This window comes from Perissodus microlepis, chromosome 14 (assembly GCF_051167445.1).
Source record: "Perissodus microlepis isolate ML-2025 ecotype Zambia chromosome 14, ASM5116744v1, whole genome shotgun sequence".
Taxonomy (NCBI): Eukaryota; Metazoa; Chordata; class Actinopteri; order Cichliformes; family Cichlidae; genus Perissodus; species Perissodus microlepis.
The window spans coordinates 7,561,117-7,585,604 of NC_140474.1; the positions used below are offsets into that span (position 1 = coordinate 7,561,117).

Below are 24,488 nucleotides of genomic sequence, written 5' to 3' on the forward strand. Positions count from 1 at the left end.
TGGTAATGTTTTAGCACACCGAGTCTACACATTAGTTCTTCCAATTCTATCAAGTCCAGCCACTGAGACTGAATATCATATTGAATATACTATGGCAAGAGCCAGTGAAATATTGCAAATTCATTATATGTGAAGGGCTGCTTTGGAGCCATAAATGTTGAGAATGAGATTGAAATTGAAAAGTTCTTTGGAACAAATATCATAAAACTCCTTTTCCATGCATAGTGGGCCACAATTCAATAACCCCACTCCCTTTCTTCATTCATTTTATCACATAAAAAGTGTCAGGTGCATGTAGTAGAAGGTGTAATTATGGTATCTCAAATGTCATGCGGGTCATTTGTCCTGGTGCTCATGTACTTTATAATGCATGTGGAGTCATGCTACACATGCTCTGATATGTTTTGATGTGTATTCAGGTTCAGCTGTGGATGTGTGATGTTCAAATGCAATGATTGTGTATTTAACATTACCGTATGTCACCGTTCTCTTCACGTTGCTGCTAAGCGGCTCTCTTTGTATGCCTGCAGACTTTCCCGTTGGTTGTTTATATATGTATACACTGTTAATCTCTGTGTAAAAAGTCGTCAATATTGCCTTCACTGGCACAATATTTTGCAAATCGTTGCCAGAGTCAGAACAGAGTTTGGAGAAAGAGCTTTAAAGTATGTCACCCCCCTTTTTTTCCTGGAATCATTTACAGGAGAACCTGAAATTGGCAGAATAGATTTTCGTTGAGGGGTTTTATATCATTTTTTAAGGATCAAAAAATGGTTCTCTTGGTCAGTGTGAATGCTCCTGAGGATGCTTTTGTTCTCATATTATTGCATGTGAACTGGATGCTGTATTTGCTTGCTCATTGTTTGTTGTGTGTCAGTTATATTTGCTCATTTATATTTGTATTTGTTACAAATTCTGCTTCTATCCTGGCCTTGGCTCTTGAAAAAGAGATTTTAATCTCAGTGAGACTTTTACCTGGATAAACAAAGGATTTAAATATAACACATATTTTCCTTTGAGGAAAGTAAAACATTCAGATAATATTCGTATCGCAAACACCCATTTAATAAGACAGATAACAGTAAATCCCTTTAAATGATGACGTTTTTCTTTGTTACACTTTTTTTTCTTTTTTGTTTATTACCATCTCTGACACATCATCCTAGTAAATGAAAATAAATAGCCGGCTTAACATACAGATGAATAAACAAAGAAAACGTCCTCTGGCGATGGCTTAGAACAGAGGTGTTAGTCATAGTGGCACTTAGCAAGACTGATAACATGTTATCACTTGTGTCCTTCACAATGTGTTTGTGAATTGTTGAGCGGATTACTAATTCTTGAGGACAATAGTAGGAGTCCTTTTGTGTCTTCTGCTGGAGAATGTTTGTTTTTTGTTTGTACGTCATCTTAATGTGCTGTTTGTGTTTTCATATAAAGCCAATATGTCACCTACAGACTTTTCCTTACATTCCCACATCTTCCAAGTATCTGCGACATATTAAGACAAATTAAATTGCAATCTACCAAAGTGCTAACCCTAGCTAATCTTGCTCATGCTTTAACCCACTGTTTTTGTAGGGATTCAAAATATAATTATTAAGTTGTGTGCTTTATAGCTCTGTTAATTAAATAGTCTTATTAAAATAACACTGTATAAACTTAAGGTTCATGGTTAAAATGATTTTCCAGATGGTGTGCACAATATGCATTCCACACCTAAACACTGCTTTGATTTAACATATTGTTCATTTTAAGAGGTTTAACCAACACAAATCTCTAGGAAGAATACATTTATAGCATATAATTTTATCCTTCAGTTGTTACTCTTATTTTGAAAAAATTGCAGGTGAAAGAGGAAATGGGCGCCTAAATTATTTTTATTTCTTTGTTTGTCTGTATATGTGCAACAAAGTTTAACAAATCGTCATAACATCATATTGTTAAATCACTGCAGTCTGTTTCTGTGTCCACACTGCAAGAAGCAAAGGAATAATAGCAAACTGGAGACCAACCAGCTATTGCAATACCTGCTTCTAATGTGTACAATTTCTCTTTCTTAACCCTTTTCAGGTGTCATGGGTGAATATGAGCCCAAAATTGAAGTGCATTTCCCTACATCTGTTCTGGTTGCCAAAGGAGTCACTGTCAGACTGGAATGCTTCGCTCTAGGAAAGTAAGTAAACAAGGACATATTGCGCAAATATTGGTAGTTGTTTATTACAGCACTATCATATTAATCACCAGGAACAGTAAAGTACAGCCTATCGCTGCTCTGTTGCTGAGAGATCCTTTAGATAATCCTGCCTGTGTTTTTTTTTCTTTCTTCCTTAAATTACATTATTCCATTACCTGAGTGGGAAGCAGGCATATCTTGTCTTCAGGCAGTATGTTAAGTGAGTGTAGAGAAGTGCTGCATCGTAGCTTGGCTGTTAGATGGCATGTTAGTGCATGGTGGGGGGGGAGACTGAGTGGGAAATTCAGCCCTAGGGATCCATGTGTTCTTATAATTGAGAGCCCTAATGTAGCTGTGTTTCCTGGGTGCTTTCAGGGTCCGTTATGAATGTAGAAAGCCAAGGTTATGTGTTTGGAGGGAAAAAAAGGGAAATTGGTAATAGTTTTCTGCCAGGAGGGAACACTCTTTATTCCACAGAGACTAAATCCAAACCACTCTCCACAGTTACTAAAGTTAGTGCTACTGGCTTCAATATTGCCTTTTGAAATATTTATTTTCTTTGTCAAAGTTCTGAAATTGGGAAAGACTTTATCTCCAAACACGGGTGGGCTAGATGATGAAAAGGGGAACTTTATTGGTGAAATCAGTCTTATCAGTAAGACTGCAAAACCATTGCAGTGGTGTTTTATATGACAAAATAATTCTGGTAATAATTTATCATCTTTGCTCTATTTTATTTAGTATTTATGCAGTATAAATTATTCATTCCTATCTTAAGTGCAAACAGTCTCTAATCTGCGGATGACTAAGGGCCTCATAATTGTTTACTTTGATTTAATTTAATTATCCACATTATGGTGGTCATTTCCTAAATATATAGACACTGTATTATAATCTCACTCCCCTTGGCTTTTTCTATCAAGCAAAGCAGGAGTTTCTGAACAGTCTGCTTGATGGGAAACCCACTGAACAGCCAAACAGCTTGAATTCTTGCCCTGTGCCTCCCTCAATGAAGTAATTTGTGCATGATAGCTTTCAGTCAGACAGTGATCCCAGTGACTTACCCTTTTACGCAGAGATGAATGATTTATCAATGCACCCCATTAAGAAATGCCAGTCTTTATATAGCACTGAAAATGAAGTTAAAATGGGTTTTGTACTCCTGTTGATCAATATGTATGATGACACTGCTATCTAGTACAGGGCAGAAAAGCTCTTTGTGTGAATGCCAAAGCTCCTTGATGTGATTGTCTGAAGGGTGAAGAGAACAACGAGACAATGAAAACAAAAACAATATGAATACTGCTCTTAACTTGAAGGAATTTTGAACTATGTTCACATCATAAGCTATTTTAGTGATGTCAGTAGGAATTAATCAAGATTTTTGTTTAACTGCACCATGTAGAGTTAGTAATCACTGTGGTTCCTGAGTTCCTTCATCCATAAAAAAGGTAAATTACAGCTTTGACTAGAAATAATAAGCAAAATACATATTACACAGTTATACAGTAATTCCAGAGTCCAGTGACTTTGAAAGAACCTTTGAAAAATAATTTCAAAGGTATTTTTAAAAGCAGACATTTAGATAAAGTAAAAATCTAACTAATTAAAAAGACATTTTTGGTTTCAAGCTCCACTCATAAATATTTGGCCTTTTGGAAGTTTTTATCCATGATGTGCTGATTTTAATGTTGCCTCCCTGAAAAGTCTGAGGCCTTTTTGAGGTTCTCTTAGAGAACGCTGTGGACTGAGGGAGGTCTTTGGATCATAGTTATGAGTGATGGGAAGGTGGGCTGGCAGATTAGTGCAGCAATAGCAATAGGACTGTTGTGCTGAGGAGAGAGTTGAGACGAAAGGCAAGGCTTTCAGTTTACCAGTCCATCTTTGTTTCATCCCTTACCTTTGATCACAAAATCTGTGTAATGGCCGTAAAAATAAGTTCAGAAAAACAAACAGCCAGATAAGATTCCTCCGTAGGATGGCTGTGCTGAACTTTAGAGATATGGTGAAAAGCTCAGACATCCAGAAGAAGCTTGGATTAAAGCCTCCGTGTCAAAAGGAGAGTTAGGTAGTTCAGGCACCTAGTTAGGTTGCCTCCTGGGTGCTTTCCTCTGGAGGTGTTCCGGGCACACCCAGCTGGGAAGAGATCCCAGGATAAACCCAGAACCCACTGACAGATTATACATCTCATCTAGCTCTAGAACACCTAAGGATCCCCTGGGAGGTACTGGAAAGTGTTGCTAGAGAGAAGAACATGTAAAAACAATGCTCAGCCTGTTATTACTGTGACCTAACTTTGGATAATTGTACATTAGATGGATTGATAATTATAAATGCCAGAACCACGCACCCTCAAGTTGAAATCCTGCCTTCACAGGATCATCTATAAGTAACTCTGGAAAGTGCAATTCTGTTAGCTGCTTTTATTTCAAGGGTTACTAGACTATGAAGTTCATTGTAGTTCAAAAAGCCTTGTACATTCGATGGGTTACACATTCAACCCACTCATTTCCACTTAAAATATAATATGTAGCATGTGTTAGAAGGTTTCATCCAAATTGCTTTAGAGTAGTAGATATACTTTTTAGTTTCAGTGATCCCAGAGAGAATCAAGCTCTTGAAGCCCTGCAGTTAAAGCTGACCACTTAAGTCAGCATGAAACTGTACCTCTTAACACAGCACATTTTATACTCTCTGTGCTGTTGTTAATGTTTGTGCTCTGATACAAACGTTAATAAAAACACCTTTGTCTTTTGTTTTGATACTTCTTTTAAAATGGTATGGAATTTTTAATTTTTTTTTTAAAGAAGAAATTGAGAGTTAGCAAATTAGCTAAATCGTGAGGCATTATCTACATCTTAATGATGTGAAAGAATCAAGTTCTTTATTATATTTTGGTATTAGATTTAATTTTGCACCTTTATTATGGAACTAGTCCAGATGAGAGCACATCAATTGTGTGGATTGCTAATTAATATGTAATCTGCAGAGCTTGCCTTTAGGTACATTCTTCAATTGAAAACGATAACACCTCACATAAACTCCAGTGTGTGACTCATTCAAAATGTTAGGGTATGAAATGCTTACTTTTAGAGTTTGATGAAACAGACCACAATCACCAGGGTTTCAGAGTCTACTGTCTACCTGTCTGCAGCTTCAGGAAGATGCTGACAGGAAGACTTTCTCAGTCATACAATGAATGAACCTGTTCCCTCCCAGTCCAGCAAACATGTGCAGGCCCAGTGCTTATTATTCAGTCTCCAAAGCAAAATCCTTCCATGGACTCAGGAAGTTTTACCCCCATCGTCCAACCTCTCACAGTCCCTACAGATTTCCTTTGTTATCTGACTTGTCAACAGTTTAGTTGGAGCAAAGGTCTCCAGAAAATTGTCCATCAATAACATACAATGAAGTGCATCACAGCAACTCAATGGCATATTCATGAATACTGATTAAGTCTTTGTAACTCTTTCTAGTAAAGATAGAGTATACTCATGTTCAGAAATCTGGAGTTTTGGTAATTCTAACATGTTCTTTTTGGAAACTATAAACTATTCCTATTCACAAGTCACGAACATCACACGAAGGTTCTGTCCAAAATGAAAAAGAAACATTTGTTTAATAAAACGTGATATGAATCCTAATTTGAGTCCATTGCAGCTCAAGGGTGTAACATTTCTGTCTTGACTAAATGATTGATGGGTTCAGTGGAGCTTTGTATGGTGTCACTTTTCTATCTTTCACAAAACTGTCAAATCTAGTCATATAGTCACTACTGATACTGTGCTTATACATAGGATGACATTCTCTCTCTGCATGTGCAAGTAATCTATCAAAGGGATCTTTAGGGGAATACATGAATAAACAGGCGTTGATAATGGTTGCTGGAATATCAATTATTTAAAAAGAAAAAACCCTGATCTTGTAATAACCTCATTTGAATAATGTCCCTTTTCCTCTAATGTCTGGTATCTGTTATATCTATTATATATATATATATTTACTGTAACAAGTGAGACACATCTATCATGGGTGGTCAAAGGGTCATTGTTTGATATGCAGAGCAGAACATTAAATTACTATCATGGGTTTTCATGACTTATGTGCAAATGAAAGATGACAGCCAAAGTTGTCTTTTACCTCAAGATGTTGATAGAAATTATACAGCATAGTGATGGAACTAATTATTCAATCCCCTGCTGTATTTAGAAACATGCTCAATTAAATGAGAGAGTTTGTTCATCAATAAAATAAATAAAATGAGCAGTCTCTAATTTTTATGGTAGTTTGATACAGAGAGACATGATATGAACCAAAAATACAGGAAAAAACATGTAACATGAAAAAGTATTTGATCTGCCACAAACCAGCCAGAATTCTGGCTTCCACAGATTGGAATCATTCAGTCAATTAAAAATACTCCTAATCTCAGTGTGTATGAAGCACATCTGTCCACAGAATCAATTTTTGCCTTTCCAACCTCTCAACCTCACCTCACCAGCATCTTCACCGCCAAAGGAGCTGAAAAAAGGAAAGAAACTGTAGACCTGCAGAAGGCTGGAATTAGGGCTGTTCGATATAACGATATATATCGGATGACGATATAAAAACGTCTATCGTTTCATTTTACGCTATCGTTTTGTGGTGTCGCAAAATAAACTGTTTACGGCAATATTTTTTTCTTCGTTTTGATGGTCACTGTAGTGGCTATATTAATTTCTTAAAGTTCTCTCTTTCTCTTATATTTTATATAACCACACTACTGATGGACAAGCACCTGTTTTTATGCGTTGTGGTTAGCAACAACGACGGTAACAGCATCGCGTGTCCGCTTGTTTATGTTCCACATAAACCTTTCACAATAAAGCTCAAGATCCTGTTGAGACTTTTCAAAATAAACTGAATCACGTGAAAGAGCAGATTATTTACGGATGAGAATTAAAAAAGAGCCGCCAGGTGCTAAAAAATAAACCTTAGGCTCAAACATTAGAACAGGCTTTTCCCCGCAGCACGCCGTGTAATAAATACTCACAAAGAAAACGGCGGCCTTTACAACTTATGTCTAAAAATGTATAGTTTCATGCATCGTTTAAAACACTCGACTCCAGCTACATGACACGCAGCTGGAAACACTTCCCGCAAGACGAGCTGCCCGAGATTCACAGAATTTACAGAAAATGTTACATTTTTGTGATTTATATCGTTATCGGGACGATAGAATTCTTATATCGGGATATGAGATTTTGGTCATATCGCAATGGGCTGCAAGAAGGTGATTAATGTTGCTGCAATTATTTAGAAGTGGAAGAAATATAACATAGTCATAAATCACCCTTGATCCAGAGCTTCATACAAAATCTTGCCTCATGGAGTGTTGATGATCACGTGGTGAATCAGCCCAAAAAATATGGCAGGAGTTTCAGAAGGCAGTTGGGACATACCCACCAAGAACAGCAGAGGTAACACAAACTGCGTTGTGATGGATTTTAGTCTTGCAGTGTCCGCAAGGTCCCCCTGCTAAAGCTCTTTACATGAAGTTTGTATTTGTATACATTTTTATGAGTCAAAAAAAGTTCAATGCAAAAGCACCATAAAGATTCTTACTTCAAACTTTTAAACCACTTGTTTTCATCATCCAAAAGTCAATGATCATTAAAGAGGGATATAAATGATGGAGAGTTGAAGATGCAAAAGGTTTAAATATATTTTAAAGCTTTCACAGGCTGCATATATTTAAAATTTATTAAAGACTAAATTAATTGGAGCAATTGAAAGTGTCATTACAAGATCATTTATCTGTGAGCATATGGTACATGTTATTCTAGTCCCTTTTCTTAAGGAAGCCCTGAGTCTGAATTTCTTTAAATTATTATTTCTGAATTGAATCATGATCGTACTGTATGTAATTCTGCTTGTACACTTTATACTGTAGTTCTGTATTATTTATGCTACTGTATTACATGCTGTGGTGTGCCATGCTACTTTCTTCTTCTCGCAGCCCAGTGCCAACCATCACGTGGAGGAAGATAAATGGCAACATCCCCAAGAAAGCAAGACTCCGTAAATCTCAGGCTGTGCTAGAGATTCCCAATATTCAACTAGAGGACTCGGGAACTTATGAATGCAAAGCTGAAAATCCAAGAGGAAGCACTGCTTTCAAGGGACATCTGCAGGTCTACAGTGAGTCTAAGTATTTTTACATGTTTTGTCTTCACTGGTTTAGGGAAAAAAATGGCACATTTTGATTATGTGGTGTTGGCAAACACCCCACCACTACCACACACACACACACACACACACACACACACACACACTTCATTATTATGCATTATCTAAGAATGTGCTTGTATTAGCACAAGTGTTCATTCATTCCAGGAATGACAGTCTAACCAGCAGCTCTGCTATTTTGGTCCTTCTGAATTTTTTACTCGTTTTTCATAAAGTAATCTTTGCCACTTAGTGTTTTCAAATTGAAGACTGTTCCTTAGGAATTTGCTCAACAGCCCGTGCTATAATTATGTATTGATCTACCCAAGATAATCCAAGAGCAAGGATTCATCACAGCAAGGAATGTGTTGTTTTGTTTGAGCTGAGAGAGAACTTAAGTGTGTCTTCTTCTAAACTACATCCCTGTTCATTTGATGCTTAATAGACTACTGTGTTTGCTCCCAGGTGCATAATTTGATTTTTTTTTTTCTGTATTGTTTATATTATTAACAATTATTATTTATTTATTGATGATACATCTCATCTAAAAAAGACTGAAGAACTGCAAAATTTAATCAAGAATTTTCATTATCTGTTTTGTGTTTGTGTATGATTATTCATTTTGGGGTGAATTTCACCTAAGAACAGTTTTTAGTTTTCTAATAATGAATTTCTGCCTGGTTTGTCGCCTTCTGTGATCATAAACTTATCTTTGAGGCTGCATGACTCCCAGTTCCTCAGTATTTGTGCCATGTGCTAGGCCCAAGATAATGGACTGCTTCAACCTTGGTAGGACACGTTTCCAAGGCCCTGTTCTTCTTGGCAACCTCCATTCTCTTGACATCACAAGGAGAATAGCGAGCCTAATTTGTAGCAGCCTCACACTAAATGTAATTTACACAGGTTAGCTCGTAGTTTGCACTTTTATTGTGAGGGAGACCTTTCTGACCATAATCATTCAATCAAACCACACAAAAAAAGTATTCTACTGAAGGTGCCATATGGAAAGAATAGAACGTGCTTGGCATGTTATTGTGAGAGAAACAGCTCAATAATGTGGGTGTCACACTGTCTGCACACTGCACAAGAAATAAACCACAGTGAAAGGTGCAGCATTTAAGTTGGGAAGGTGTGTCATAGTATACGCTAATATGGACATTATTTGGAGGATTTAATTTCTTAACGTAACATGCCAGAAATATATGTATAAGCTTTGGCTAAGCTAAGTAAAATATATTTAAAGTGAGATCTAAAGCCAAAAACATCATCAAAAAGTTGTCACAAGAAGCATTACAACTTTTTGGTTAGACTTACACACACACACACACACACACACACACATATATATGTTAGGGGTGCAACGATACTCGTATGGATATTGAACCGTTCGATACAGTGCTTTCGGTTTGGTACGCATATGTATCGAACAATACAAAATTTTTAATTTATTTTATCAACTTTTCTTCTGACGATGCTGTCTGTGTTGAGAGCTCAGTGGATCTGCGTTTGACTACTCCGCCTAGGCTGCACTGTCGAGCGCAGATCCACTGAGTGCAGCACAAGCTAGCAAGACAGAAGCTAAGCTCGTTGCAACATGGCAAATTGAACCTCCCCCACCCTCATTCAGATCTGGCCTTTGGAACTATTTTGGTCTTCATGTGAAGTATGACCCTGAAGGTAAGCGCGTCATGGACAAAAGTAAAACAGTATGTCGAATCTGCCACGCAATGCTCAATTACATGGGTGAGAACTACTGCGTTAGCGCAGTTTGCTCGTTAACGTGTTGACGCCGTCCAGCCCCACGCACGGGGCGATCCGCGGTAGCTAGTTAACAGAGATTTGCCGTGTTGTGGCGTTAACGTCCTTTCAGATTAACGCTGACAGCACTAGTGGGAACACAATGAATACAACTGCACATTTAGCCTACATCACCCTAGTGCAAAGACAAGTGGAAGCAGACAAAAACAACAAGCACGCATGCTGCAAACTTTACCCGGGTAATTTAGACAGCCGTTAGCACATGATTCTCCTTATGGGGACCTGATATGTTTAATATGCTGCTGAGAGTATACCCCAGAAGAAGCGTATAGTATAGCTTTTATTTTGGAAAGAGCCATTTCTCTGTAATAAACTCTCTTTTCCAAAGATGAGTGATTTCTGGATCAGATATTTATTTTTTTATTACTTTGTTGTTTCAGCAACATTACATTTAAAAACTGTACTTTTGAGTTAAAATATATTTATAATTTTAATAAATGACAAATTAAAAAAGCATGAACATTTTTTTGTATCGAAAAAATAGCGAACTGTGACACCAAAGTATCGAACCGAACCGTGAATTTTGTGTATCGTTGCACCCCTAATATATATATATTGATGTTTGCGTATAAGGTCTTGTTTGAGAGTGAAAGACATTCAAGCTAAAAGGGATTAAAATAAACTAGAAATACTCTGGATTTGTGACTCGCTGATTAGCATTTTCTTTCCCGCACAAGACTGACAAAATGTTCCTGCCCCAGTAAAAGGTTCTTGTATATTTTATAATCTTGTAAATGTACAAGAATTTAAAAAAGCCACAACCACAGATCAGAACTGCAAGATGGAAAGAGACTAGAAGATAAAAAGAAAAACCTACAGCCTATACAGTGTTAAGATCTTGAGTTGTGAGAGAGATTTTCTGAGGTATGGAGTTGAGCAGGAAATGTGGATGGAGCCTTGGGAACACAAGAAAGTAGGCTGTGGAGAAAAAGAGAAAAGTCTGATGGTTAGTCCCCAGGAAGGGCAGTTGCTTATTGCTTAGTTTGCCTTGGCCTTGGACCAGCAGTAAAGTGGAAGGAAAGATAGAAGATTTTGACATACATGATACAAATAAGTGTAGCAAACAAACAAGCAAAAATGCTTCAGTGCTTACTCACTTGGGATTTGATTTGATTCAGTGCAAAAGTGCTCCTGCCTCTTGACATAAGTTTTAGTTCTTTATTTCCTTCAGTTACTATGACCTCCCTACAGTTTTGAGCATGTTAGCTTGACAATAACACAAAAACATGAAAGTGATCCCTACGAGAGTGGCTTTCTACAAATCGGAGCCCCAATAAAAAGCTGGGCTTGACTTTTTTTTTCTTGCAAAATACATGCAAAAACAATTTGCATGGTCTGTAGTTAATATAAAGGTTTAATACACTTACTTCTTGTCCCCAAAATAAGCTATAGATCTGTTGTGCAGTACATGCATCAAAACTTCTCTTTTGCTTTTTCATACTATTCTGTTTCATGTTACCAAAAAACATTAAGGAGTGCCCAGATTTGAGGACTTTTGTGTTAAGTGATAAACAACAAATAAAAAACATTAGTGTACATGAAAGAGAATGCAAAAACAAAAGGCTTGATGGTTTTAAAGATTAAAATGCTCAAATTAACTAATTAAAACATAAAATATTACTGAGATTAATAAAAGCAACATGTACACAAACATCAAATACATGGCACATCTGATTTGAAACTTAATTTATAAATTAGTAATCGTAATAGTTTATTTTTAATCAGTGACTGATTTTATTCAACTCTAATCAAAAATTCAGCCTTTTACGTTGACGATGTATTCATGCATGCATGTTCTTGTATCTGGTGTGCACTTCAAGGATACATTACTTATTCGTAATTTTTTTTTCTATCTTCAAGCCCTCCCGCAGTGGGTCAGAATGATTAATGATACTCAGATGGATAGTGGAGAGAAGCTCCAATGGGAGTGCAAGGCCATTGGGAGGCCCCGGCCCACCTATCGCTGGCTTCGTAATGGTTTGCCCTTGACATCACAGGTACCCATTTTACTTCACAGTACCCTTTCTTTTGCTCTATGGAACATCTGAATCATCCTTGTGAATCTTCACATCGACTATATGCAGTACAATCCTGCAAATTATCTCCGCATCCAGGAGGGATATTCCTTTATTCTTTTTTTTTTGTTCCAGGGTCGACTTGAAATAGTGAATGGGGAACTGACCATTCACAAAGTGCAGCAGGCGGACTCGGGAATGTACCAGTGTGTTGCAGAAAACAAATATGCGGCCATCTACTCTAATGCTGAACTCCAGATTTTAGGTATCAGCTAAATGGATTTAAGTTGAGCAAAAGAATGTATCAAAAACAGAAAGGATTGGTGTGAATTACTTTAATTATGTTACTTTCCCTTTCTGCATATTGTTTTATTGAATGTCTGCAAAGAATAAATTGCAGACATTCAGTATTGACAGTTGAATAAGGTACTGCATGATAGGTAAGGGCGGGTTGCTGAAATGCAAGCGGAGAACACTGAACTGTGAGATGTGCTGATTGCCAATCAATGGTCCCTGATTTAACCCAGGCGGTGGGCGGCATGAATAAAAGAACGCCTCTTATAGTTATATTCAGTGAGGTGTCTGCAAGCATTAAGCTTAGGAGAGTCCTGAATAGTTCTACCTTATTCTGAGAACAAAAACCAATGACTTGTAGGTATAGATTTATACTAATGGGAGCAAACACTAAGAGGAAGACATCAATGGTTTCTTTGATGGAGTTTAATGACTCCATTAGAATCTTATCTTCGCTCTATCGTTTGTCATCAAAGCCCAGACTACATTACTTCTCCCATTACTTAGGAAAACAAATCTTCGATCCGGACATGACTTTCATCGGCCATTTATTAGTCAGTCATTACTATTATCACTTAATAATCACTTATAACCATTAATATATCGGCCTACATGGTCTATATATTGATGGTGAAGTTTTCTCATTATTTCTAACAGAGTATATGTATCTTTTTCTTGTTGCTGGTTTGGTTTTTTGTACACAACAAAACCTCCATCAGAAGCACTTTAATGACATTAAAGGCCAAAGAAGCTGTGTTCTTTCTTGAGGCTCCTGGGTAAAAAACATAACAGTCATACTGAATAGCTGTCCACTGTTCTGTCTTGATGCACTATTTTCTCCCTGTCATTTTCTATACTGGGACACATCTGTGACACCCATTCCCCTTTCATGTTTCCCTGAGGGACAGTTTGATTTACTGTCTGTATGGCTTGCCCTTTTTTGAAGGCAAGTCTGTGGCATTTTGAAAATCTTACTGCAAGTGGATATGGTTTTTTTGCCCAATATTTAAAAGATTAGTATAAAACCAGTGTAAAACAATCACTGCTCAGTTGATTTAAATTCAAAGGCTTGCCTGCAAGAACCAAAAGTGCTGTTTTTTTTAAAAAGTTTTATCTGTGCTGACGAGGAGGTGCTTTTTGCCCTCCTTGGAGACAGAGTCACACTTGTGATATTTAGAGACTGTTGACGAATGTTTTCATAAGTATAACCCCCAGGCACATCTTCCTGGTGACCTGTGCTCTGTGGAGATGTCCACAAGCAAACACTATCAGGACAGATTACATGACTAATAACAGCCTGCAGATGAGCGATCACTAGAGGCTATGTGGGGGCAGCGGCTGCCCTCACGTCTGTGATCTTGTCCTCGATCCAGCTCTTATGGGAGCGTGGCGGGTGAAGTAATACGGGTACTGCCACCAGCAGCTGTAGGCGTGCTCTTATTTTGATTAAAACAAATACGCACAGCAACTGCTCTGTTTTCTGCTACTTTCGTGTCTAGAGGGACCTCTGCCACTCAGACAGCTACTGAGGCTCAAAGACACAAGTGTCACAGGGAGAGAGGAGGTCAGCCTGTAGCTACAGATGGGATTGAATTGTCATTGTGTATAATGTCACCTATGAAGCATCATTCAGAATTTGAATAATCACAGTTGACTAAGCCCTGTAGCCTGTAGATGGCCTTGATTTGTAACTAAGCTATATGCCAGCACCACAACATTAATGCCTGAAGCCTTTTTTTTACAAAATTATTGCTTCATTTGTTTTTGCATGGCACTTATATTAATTGAAATTTCATATATATATATATACATACATATATATGTGTGTGTGTGTGTATAATACATAGCCAAAGTGGCTCATTTCACAGTAAATAAAAGAATACATGTATGCATAAAAGCTCTCCTTGTAATACTTGTTATGAAAATTGTAGTTTTGTAGTTTTTGTAATTTGCAGTAAATTTCGATTAACACAGTGTTCTGAGTCATGATGTGCCAGCCTGAACCCTCTAGAATTTTTAAAATAATTACTTTGAAATACCACAGCTGAAAAGTCAGAACTGCATTATGCTTTTAACTTTTTTAAGTTTCAGCAATCGCACAGTAATTAAAACAGCAATAAGCATCAGGTATATGGGGGTTTGTTTTGTTTTGTTTTGTTTTGTTTATTTAGTTTTATTTCTTAAGTAAGCAGGTGAATTTGAAAACAGTTTCAGATGAAATAAAATAAAACAGGAATCCAAATTTCCACTGAACACATTATTCAGCTAGCTTGTGTGGAATTTTGCTGTAAGTGGGGGCTTACATTCTGGTAGAAGATGGTAATACTGCATTTTATTAGAAGTCATTTGATTCATAGATTGTTTTAAAGCTACATCCATGATCAAATGTCCCTTAAAATAAGTACTTAAAGTAGTGAATCTTTATTAAAGAAATATTTCGATATACTTTATAAATCATATAAAGTAATATGTGCATCTTGTTTGTCTAACACAGCATCAGCACCCATCTTTGTCCCCAATCCCATACGGGTCATAGCCACACTTGGAAAAGATGTGTCATTAGATTGCAAACCAAAGGCATCACCCAAACCACAGATAACATGGAAGAGAGGAGACCGGAGGATAATACCAAATAAAAGGTACAAACATGACCACTCTCAAATGAAAGTAACTTTTAACATACTGGATATCTTATTTTGATCTTGTTTATTAGAATGCATGGAGTTTTTAAATTGTTTTTGTGCATTTGTCCCTTTGCATGCAACTTGCAAGAACCTCAGAGCTAATAGTTCTGCTTAGGATATTTGAGTGTGTAATGTGTGTGTCATCATATTAAACTTAGAAATGTGACATATGTTCAACACGGTGTATGGTGTGATATGGTTGTTTTCAAAAACCACTGTAGATACATGTCGTGTGCACTGTGTACAGGGGCTCAGTGTTACAGGCGTGTCTATCAGTAGGGTAGATCTCTACTCTTAATTATGATTTTTGCTTTTAAACAGTATATCACCACAAGCCTAAGATTATGTACAAGTATTTGTGTAAAAACTAGGATAAACATGTAAAACACATAATCTACCTTAAGTAGAGCAGCCTGTATAATAATATGTTGTTAGAATTGTTTCAGTGTTTGGAAAGAAATCTTTTAGACTTGACAAATGATTCATTTCCACTTTTATCACTGGGAGAGGCAGCATACATTTTCTTTGAATAGTCGTAGATTTACAGTGCCGCAGCTCTTTTTTGTAATAGAATCCGATTTTTAGTTCATCTGTACAGTTTAGAGAATAAAATATTATGAGAGAAAGTTAATTGCTCTGTAAAATATGTATGAAGTCATGAAAAGTTTGTCTCCCTCGGTATCTTTATATTGTTATTCATCCTAGTTTTATGGCATAAATTCCACTGTTATCATTGGAGCTCAGGCCCTTGAGGAATTGTCTACAAGTCTTGTTGTAACACATCACAGTTTCATTACTGTAACTGAAATAAAGTGTCACTGCTAAAATAAAACACCTTAGGTACTGGCAAAGCTCTGGAGACTCATACTCAACCCCACCTCCTTCTCAAGGATGCTGACAATTTAGACCACACGATTGCATTTGGAATTCACATGCAGTTTGATGCATCATCTTTTATGAGAAACATCTCTCCATTGCACCTAGAGGGGGCTGAGCAAGGTGCGGGTCTATCAATCAAACTGAGCGACGCCGCTGAAATTATCAGTCATGGCTGAGCATCTCAAGTTTTGAGTGAGAGAATGGAACCTTTGTTTATCGGCCAAGATTCAGCAGTCTGTTGAACAGCCTCACAGCAAGGACAGCCAGTTGATAATCAGATCCTCAGTATGTGGCTCCTTCAAACAGGCAGGGACAAATCTTCCTTTCTCTAACAGGTGGAAGAATATTCAGGGATTAGTTTATCAGGACTGTTTCAGAGGTTAGTGGAAGTTTGTGCTATTTATTTCATTTTCGATTAAATTTAAAATAGTCTTCATAGGGTTCTTTTTGACATTTTTCTTGCAACTGATGGATGGGTCGTGATTAATGACGCTAAGGTTTTTGTCAAACCTTTGCAGATGTTTTTCATATCACAACACAACCTTAATCTTGTTTAATATCTAACTTCAAATAAACTGTCTGAAATTGCTAATCTTTCCCCTGCTAGTAATATATAATTCACTATATTTGTGAGGTGTTGTTGTTTTTTTTCTTTATAAGCTCTACAATCAGTGTTTCAAATTTTTGTATAGATTTTCTCTTAACATATTCAGTGTTTTGATAATCGCAGAATCAGATCTAATTACAATTTGACATCTTATGCATTGCAACTTAAGGTCGCTCTAGTAGGTTAAGCAGGTAATTGTGTGTTTGTGGGAGGTGCTGTTCAAATGGAGATCAATCTTGTGAGAGGACGATTTCTATCTGAAAAATCCAAAATGGAGACGAGGAGATATGCGTTTGCAGGTCTTGGTCAGAGTGACTCCTGTAAGGATTTTCTGCCATTTCCAATAGTAAAGAGTTTATGGGTGTAAAGACGTCCTATTCATGAAAGACCGGGAGGAATCGAGCGTCACATTTATCTGGCATTGACAGCTGTGCTGACTTAATGAAGGTTTGTAATTAACATGGATTTCCACTAATGTTCAGGGCTTTTGTCTCTTAAATAGAAAGTATTAATCCTATTAGTTTGAAAGTACATGGCAGACTCATTTGAAATCTACAAACACTTTGTTTGAGAGCCAATCAGGAAGAGCATAATTTCACCATTTTTTATTATTGCAAAATGTTTTCCACAAATAATTTAAATAGGTTACTAATTTCATATGTAAATTAGTATATTGTTGCAATCTGTTTTATTTCACTTCAGAGATCTTTCTTTAGATGAAGTTTTCAAATCCTATAGTTTAGCTGTGATCTTCTTATGTTTACATCACATATTCTGTTTACCCAGCATTCCCTATCTTGTCCTTTCTGCCTCAGTGTCCTTGTCAGATGTAAAAAAAATTTTACGCTAATTTGAAAAATGTCTCCTGGCTGCAGATTGCCACAGAATTGTGTATGTGTGGCAAGATTTTTTAGTCACGCCCTCGTGAAGATCCCCTTGCCAATTTTAATCACCTTGCCCATGATGAAAGTGCTTAGTGTTGTAAATGTGAATGCTAAATAATGTGAATTAAATTACGGCAAAAGACCGGAAAACCTCACACCCCCTTGTTATTTTGATGAGTGAAATTAATTTTCTAATTAAAAAGAAAAAGTATGTGGATGCACCTCAGTTGCCATTGGTGCGAGTTCATACACTTTTATATATCTTGCCTCAAAGGCAAGAATTTGAAAAAACAAAACTAACAATAATTTCAAAGTATTAACCACCTCCCCGTTTAAAATTAGACATAACATAAACATCGCAAAGGAATCGGTTTGCCCTAGAGAGCAGCGTGACATGATCACAACATGGTCACAATGCCATACTTTAACATGAATCCTGCTCTATAGCCATCTGCTCACACACCTGCTTTCAGGCTTTTTGTATATAGTTACAGTCACAGCTATCTTATGTCAACCAATGCATTTTCCAGCTGTTATTTACAACTCAGAGAGAAATGTTAAAACCTAATTACTATTGTCTTTCAACTGGAGAAGGGAGAGCTGTGGCTGTTTCTTTTTGTGTCTCCGGTGTGTATTTAAGGAGGGCAGCTTGGTGACATGTACATCTGCATTTGACAGTTTTTGCTTTAGATACATTAAATGAACATTTAAGGTTTCTCTGGCGCTACCATGAGCAGTCTGTAAGATGAATGCACTATTTATGTATACCTAACAAAGAATCTTGTCATCTATTCTTATTATTGTACTTTGTGTAGTGTTCTCTGCAGATTTTGTACTGAAATGTTTCATCAGTGACTTTTAAATTATTCTGCAATTAGAATAAATTGCAGCTGATTGTGTTCTTTTAAAGATTAAATATAGCAAAGCATTGTAGTGAAATTGAAAGTCAGAGAAATAACTTTCTCTGTTCTTGACATCAAAACCTTGCCCTCATTATCTTTAAAAGCATTTCCCTTTAATCCTGTGCATGGTGGAGCTATTTAGTGGTATCAAAAAATCAAATTCATTTTCACATTTTTACTATGATTAATCTTTATTTCATGTGTTTATTCTCATAGTTTGTTGAAATCGAGTTATATAAACAACTTTAAGATGTAGATCTAGTTGTTAGTATTTCAAGCATATCTCATGAGATTGCATATGCTCTTACCGATAGTGAATGTTACTATTCTTGTAACCCGAACAACCCCAAAACATATAACCTCATGCTTGAACTTGTTGTTTGAATGTGAATTTGTTTCTCATACCAGTATTGATTTTTGTGTCCTTTCTTATAGGATTATGCTGTTACGGAACAACACTCTGAAAATTGTTAACTCCAGCCGAGCGGATGAGGGGAACTATGTGTGCCGGGCAGAGAATCAGTTGGGCTCGGCAGAGATGACTGCCATACTGTGGGTAAAAGGTAAGCGATGCCCTGAAGGCCTTTATTTTCTGCCAAATTAGCACAAGTCGGCCACCAGTAAACAGTCCCCAATGTCATTTTTTCCTCCCCACCTTTGCTCGGGTGCCAGGGAATTTATTGTGCTTGCTCAGCCGTGAAGAAGGCCTCTCACATTCAAGAATCATATTACAAGGACACACTCTAGCCGTGTAATAGTATGTCTCATAGCTGCACTGCGCACAGTTTAGAACAGAGCTAACCAGGATATTTATCTGACAAAAGGTGAGTGTTTTTGCCCAGGTTAGGCTTGGGTTCCCGTGATTGCTCTGCCTCTGATGTCACAGTTAAATGCACTGCCTTCCGTTAGCCTGAGGTGACAGTGCAGCAGCTTTGTGCTTTCAGAGGCCATGCGTGTGGTGCTTAGCCCGAGCAGAGTGGAGGTGACTGTCGGGGAGAGTGTGGTGCTGAGCTGCAAGGCGACACATGACACGTCACTGGATGTGGCTTTCCAGTGGTTCTTCAACCAGAAACCAATCAACTTTCAGTATGACGGTGGCCACTTTGAATACATCCAAACAGTAAGAGCCCGAGTAAGAGCAATAGTACTATTAACAGCAATTTTAACACATTTGCTTTTGTTCCTATCTAACTATTTATCTCTGTCTATCTAATTATCTGCATAACTATGCATATGTTCTGTGTAAACAGAAGGCTTTTTTGCCTTTTGTTTAATTTGTTCTGTTTTTTTCCACATTCATTGAGCCTGTCAACCAACCTATTTAAGTTAATTTTCCTACCAGTATTCCTACTGAACCGAACACTTGTTACACCTGAAAAAGAATCAGGTCCGCCAAAGGTCAGACAGCCTTGTGGTATCATCAAAGCGAGTCAATAAATAACCCATTTATGCATATCAAAGACAGTCCTTTTGTTTTAAATTTCACCTGTGAACTGTGAAAATGAGACACTGACTCATACTGGCTCAGCTTTGAAGGTTTATCAGGGTCACCAGTGATTTAGTATGAGAGGTAAGGCTATTGTCAGCTTTTCTTCAAAGCTGACAAGCTTGGCTTGGTTATGGCAAAGTCTAAGATTCTGCTCACAGCAAGTACACGGTAGTTATTCCCATCTAGAGTTAATATAGCACAGTATCTTCTCTTTGACTTTTATCCTCTAGAATTGACCAGGGTATACAGGATCAATGATCCTTTATATGCGATGTACCAGCAAAAGCAGAATATACACAGAAAGAAATGTAACCTTTGGCTTCCCTCAGCTACAGGACTGTTTCGCTAACCTTGTCTTTTCACCTTCTTCATATTTATCTTTGTTATTTTTGCTGGACCGCTTCTGACCTCTATGTTTCACTTGTTTGTTTAGGACCAGCAGATCAATTGATGATCAATAGATCAATATATAATTTTCTGCCTCAAGGTGCAACATCACCATAATTGTGACCAACCATAAAATGTTAAAGTTGAAAACAAATCAGCAAGCTACTAGCAGGGAGTCCTGTTCATGTCACTATTCCTTTATCAACAGAGGATGTTAAAATCACATCTGCCCTGATATGTCCTCTGCTACAACCTGTCCTCTAGGGAGGAAGTATTTGCAGTGACAATTCTTTACAGGCACAACAGAAGCCTGGCTGATGCATGGTTTGTAATTTTAATCAGGTTTCCTGCTAAACAGCTGCCTGTAGACTTTGAATTATTCCCAGTCTTGCCTTAGGCATTTCTCATTTCAGCAGAGAGAAAATACGGGTAGCTGAAGAATGTAGCACCAAGCAAGCACCTGAATTAAACAGGAATTTTTCAAGCCACATGAGCCTCTACAAGATGTAAAGGAATCACACTTTTTGTGTCGAGCACATTTAGGCTTGCCTAATGCCTAACTTTTTAATGCTTTCCTTTCCCAATTGCAGCAGTCTTCAACAGTGGATCTGATGATTAGGAACATTTTGTTGAAGCATGCTGGGAAATACGGGTGCAGAGCCCAGACCAGCGCTGACACTGTATTTGCAGAGGCAGAACTTCTTGTGCGAGGTAAGCTTGTTATCTGGCAGTACACTGTGACGTCTTGCGCGCTCTTTATTGCTGGCGACTTACTGCTTCTCTTGAACTAATCCACAACTGCAGTACAGAATTACCGTATTGCACACTCTTGGAGAATTTAGTCCAAGTCACCGTGCCACTTGGCTAGCTTTTAGGTGAACAGGAACAATGACATAATGAAAAACTATCTCGATGAACATATGGGCACATGTGGGCCCAAGACAGACTTTCAAATTTAGTGAGCCAGTGCTTTAAAGCTGTTAGTAATTCTCTGAAATAATGTTAACAATTTCTGGGAATCTATTAAATTAGCCCAATTTGTTACAAGTGCAGCTCATCTGGGAAGTTGGTTAATTACAGTGATCATTAGAGATTTGCTCCTGCTGGGGACAATTGTGCCAAGACTACTTCCACATTATTGCCCCTTTTTGATCATTTCTACTAATTTTACATTATCATGGTGAATGTCCTCAACAGATGTTGCATCTGCATGAACAGGTTTGCTATGTGCTGTTAAATAGATTGACTGAAATGTCTAGTGATCAAATGCGTTGGTTATTTTTTGATTGTTGCTGAAAATTGCCCATGCAAGTTCTGGGCTTTTTGTTTTTTTGACTGTTGTAATGACACATTAACGCATTGTCAGGCTAATCATCATTTTATGAGTGACACTATTTAAGCCTCATTGCCTGAGGAGTTTTCATGGGAGATGGCAGGAATATTTATAATGAAAGCAAATCTATGTCAAGTTAAGCTTTGCCTGTTGATTGTCTGTGTTATAATCGGGCAATACTTTAATATCAGTGGTTGGTGATAGTCACTGGAATACTGGTGTGCAGGTAGACTCAAACTGTTAGTGTTGGGGTTTAAAGTAAACCTCGAATGTGTTTCATTTTCTCTCATGTATAACAATTACAATGGTTGATGCTCATATTTAATAGTCACAATTTCAAATAATGAAGTCATCTTTTTAACCTTCAGCTAAAGAATTATTACTACGCTTATATGTAAAGATGTCACTGAGTAGGGATGCTGTGTCATTAATATGGTCATCTCAGGCTTATGGCAGTAACCCATACCAGTTGTGTGACATTTTTGACAGCCAGCCAATCAGAGGGGAGATGGTTTGAAAGAAAGTTACTCTTTAAGGGAGAGGAAATATGAACAGAAACTCCACTAAAACCCAGTACAACGTTATTTTACTTCTTTTTTTTTTTTTTTTTTTCTTTCTTCATTTGACATTGTGGATTTTTCACTTTTATTAGAAAACCTATGGTGAGCAATCAGACAGGTAACTTGGGATGAAAAACGGGGAAGGATTTGCAACACAGCTCCCTAGAAATGAAATATTATCGGTGCTATTATTAGTATGTAAAATATGCGATTTAATATGCATCCCTAGTTATGAGCCACAGTTTAATATGTTTTCATTACAGCTGACAAAACAAAACAAATGCATTAGTTAATAACAAAAAATATAAAACATGGTAGAGAAGCATGCATCCCCCGGACATCATTATAGGTGGATATTTGTCTTGTCAACTGCACATCTGCAGAAAGGATGGTATTTATCACTGGCAATGGCTAGCATGTATCGTTCACATTAATTTTGAGTTGATGCAGTTATTTGCATGCAGACTTCAGTTTTTTTTATATGTAATGAAAATATCTTTGTTTCCAAGATGCAAAACATCGACAATTCAAATTGTTATTTTAAGCATCTGCATCATCTGCAGATACAACATTTAAATATCATATACTATTAATAAGAAAGGACATAAAATAAACAGTAAGTTGTCTCCTACCTGTCAAAGCTTAAGCTGCTAACTAGCTGTAGCTAATAGAAATCAACTCATTCACTGCCCAAACACTGGCAAAACATTCCAGATAGACGTCTATGACAGTAATTATTTGGATCCCACAGTGCAAAAAAATGGCCCTTGCAGTGTAGCTTTCTCATGGGCACTTTTGGGGGGACACAGTAGATTGATTTTCACTGAGCGCGCCACCTGCCTGCTTTTTCATTTACAGCTGTTCCCTCTAGAGTCCTTAGATGTTTGCTTTAGCTGCAGTATACGTTTACCTCCGAAGACTTAGGTAAACATATGTTCAGCTGTATTAAAACAGAGGAAGGCCTGCCATCCAGTCACGCTGAGCAGAACTGGCAAACTCCCTCCAAAAATCAAAAAAAGGAAGCGTCACTATCCCTTAATCATCATCAAATCCTTGGCAATGAATCTGTGTCAACCTGCATCCTGCTTCACTTTAGTCAGTTTAGTATGTTGTGTTCTTGTCTGGTGTCTGTTTGTGTAAAGATTACAACAGGGAGTTGGTTTTGTCACCATACGCGCACAGCTGCATTTCCCTCCTAATGCTTCCGCAGTTGCATCCATTAGTGTATCTAATTGTAACAGCCCATAATGAAAACATCACAATGGGCCAGCTTAAAAATTGATTCAAACAGCAGCAAAGATTGATGATTGTTTGTTTTTTTCCTTTTTTGCGTGGCCATTTCAGAAGCGTTTTTCTTTTAAACTTTCAAACATGTTTTATCTGTGTCTCCTTTTTCTTCCACCAGGCCCCCCCGGACCACCTGGAGTGGTGATAGTGGAGGAGATCACAGACACCACAGCCACTCTGTCGTGGACACGTGGCGTCGACAACCACAGCCCTATCAGCACTTATAATATACAGGCCCGAAGCCCATTTTCATTAGGTTGGCAAACTGTCAAAACAGGTAATCAATAAGGAGCAAATTGCAGCCTGTAGATCTGGGAGGTTAATGTGAGGATATATACAAAGGTCGTAATCCTGCCCAAAGTTCTATACCAAGATAGAGAATCAATCCAACTAGATCAAGGTTACTGTTTTCAAGAGAAACAAATACAATTTTCTTTGGTAATCTTCTCTTGCTTATATTAAAAGTTTGAATTCCTCGTTTTAAACAGTTGCTATAGAAAAAACTATGAAAACAGTGCTCTCTGATGCCCATGTAAACATTGCCTTCTACGTGTGAGATTTTTAACAGTAGGAATAGGACACGATAGGATAGGATAAATAAGAAGCAAATTGATCGTATTCACTGTTTCATTCATTCAAGTGTTTGAATGAAGGCTATGCCTAACAGAGAATGAAGTCACTCCAGTGCAGTCCGAGTTTATTTTAGTTCTAGTTTATCTGCTTGTCCATGTGAGTCATGAATATGCAGCTGAACTTACCTCTTCGACTGTGTATGACTGCTTACTGTCTGTGTTCAAGTTTTATCTCTTCAGGCTTAGTGCTTTTCTCCTTGCACCTTGGAAGTTGGTGAATTTGTTTCTAGATAACCTGGTTAGCAAGTGCATTTTTAACTAACTGTAATATTAAATATTTTAATTTTTTAATTTTAGAAGGCTTTAAAAATGCTCTTGTCGTGTATAGTAGTAC

At 37.4% G+C, this 24,488-nt stretch overlaps 1 protein-coding gene across 3 annotated transcripts in view; it reads left to right on the forward strand.

The window, feature by feature from the left end:
- Positions 1–24,488, forward strand: part of cntn5 (contactin 5) — a 113,741-nt gene that overhangs the window by 73,657 nt on the left and 15,596 nt on the right. Inside the window, exons 8-16 of one of the 3 annotated variants that reach the window (XM_084950056.1) lie at positions 2,074–2,176; positions 8,175–8,356; positions 12,062–12,198; positions 12,352–12,481; positions 15,005–15,149; positions 18,902–19,029; positions 19,411–19,586; positions 20,933–21,053; positions 23,641–23,799. In XM_084950056.1, coding sequence (XP_084806182.1) covers positions 2,074–2,176; positions 8,175–8,356; positions 12,062–12,198; positions 12,352–12,481; positions 15,005–15,149; positions 18,902–19,029; positions 19,411–19,586; positions 20,933–21,053; positions 23,641–23,799 — 1,281 coding nt within the window. Of the gene's footprint in view, positions 1–2,073; positions 2,177–8,174; positions 8,357–12,061; positions 12,199–12,351; positions 12,482–15,004; positions 15,150–18,901; positions 19,030–19,410; positions 19,599–20,932; positions 21,054–23,640; positions 23,800–24,488 lie in introns of all 3 variants that reach the window. The other 2 variants (XM_084950057.1, XM_084950054.1) reach the window with 2 other exon arrangements.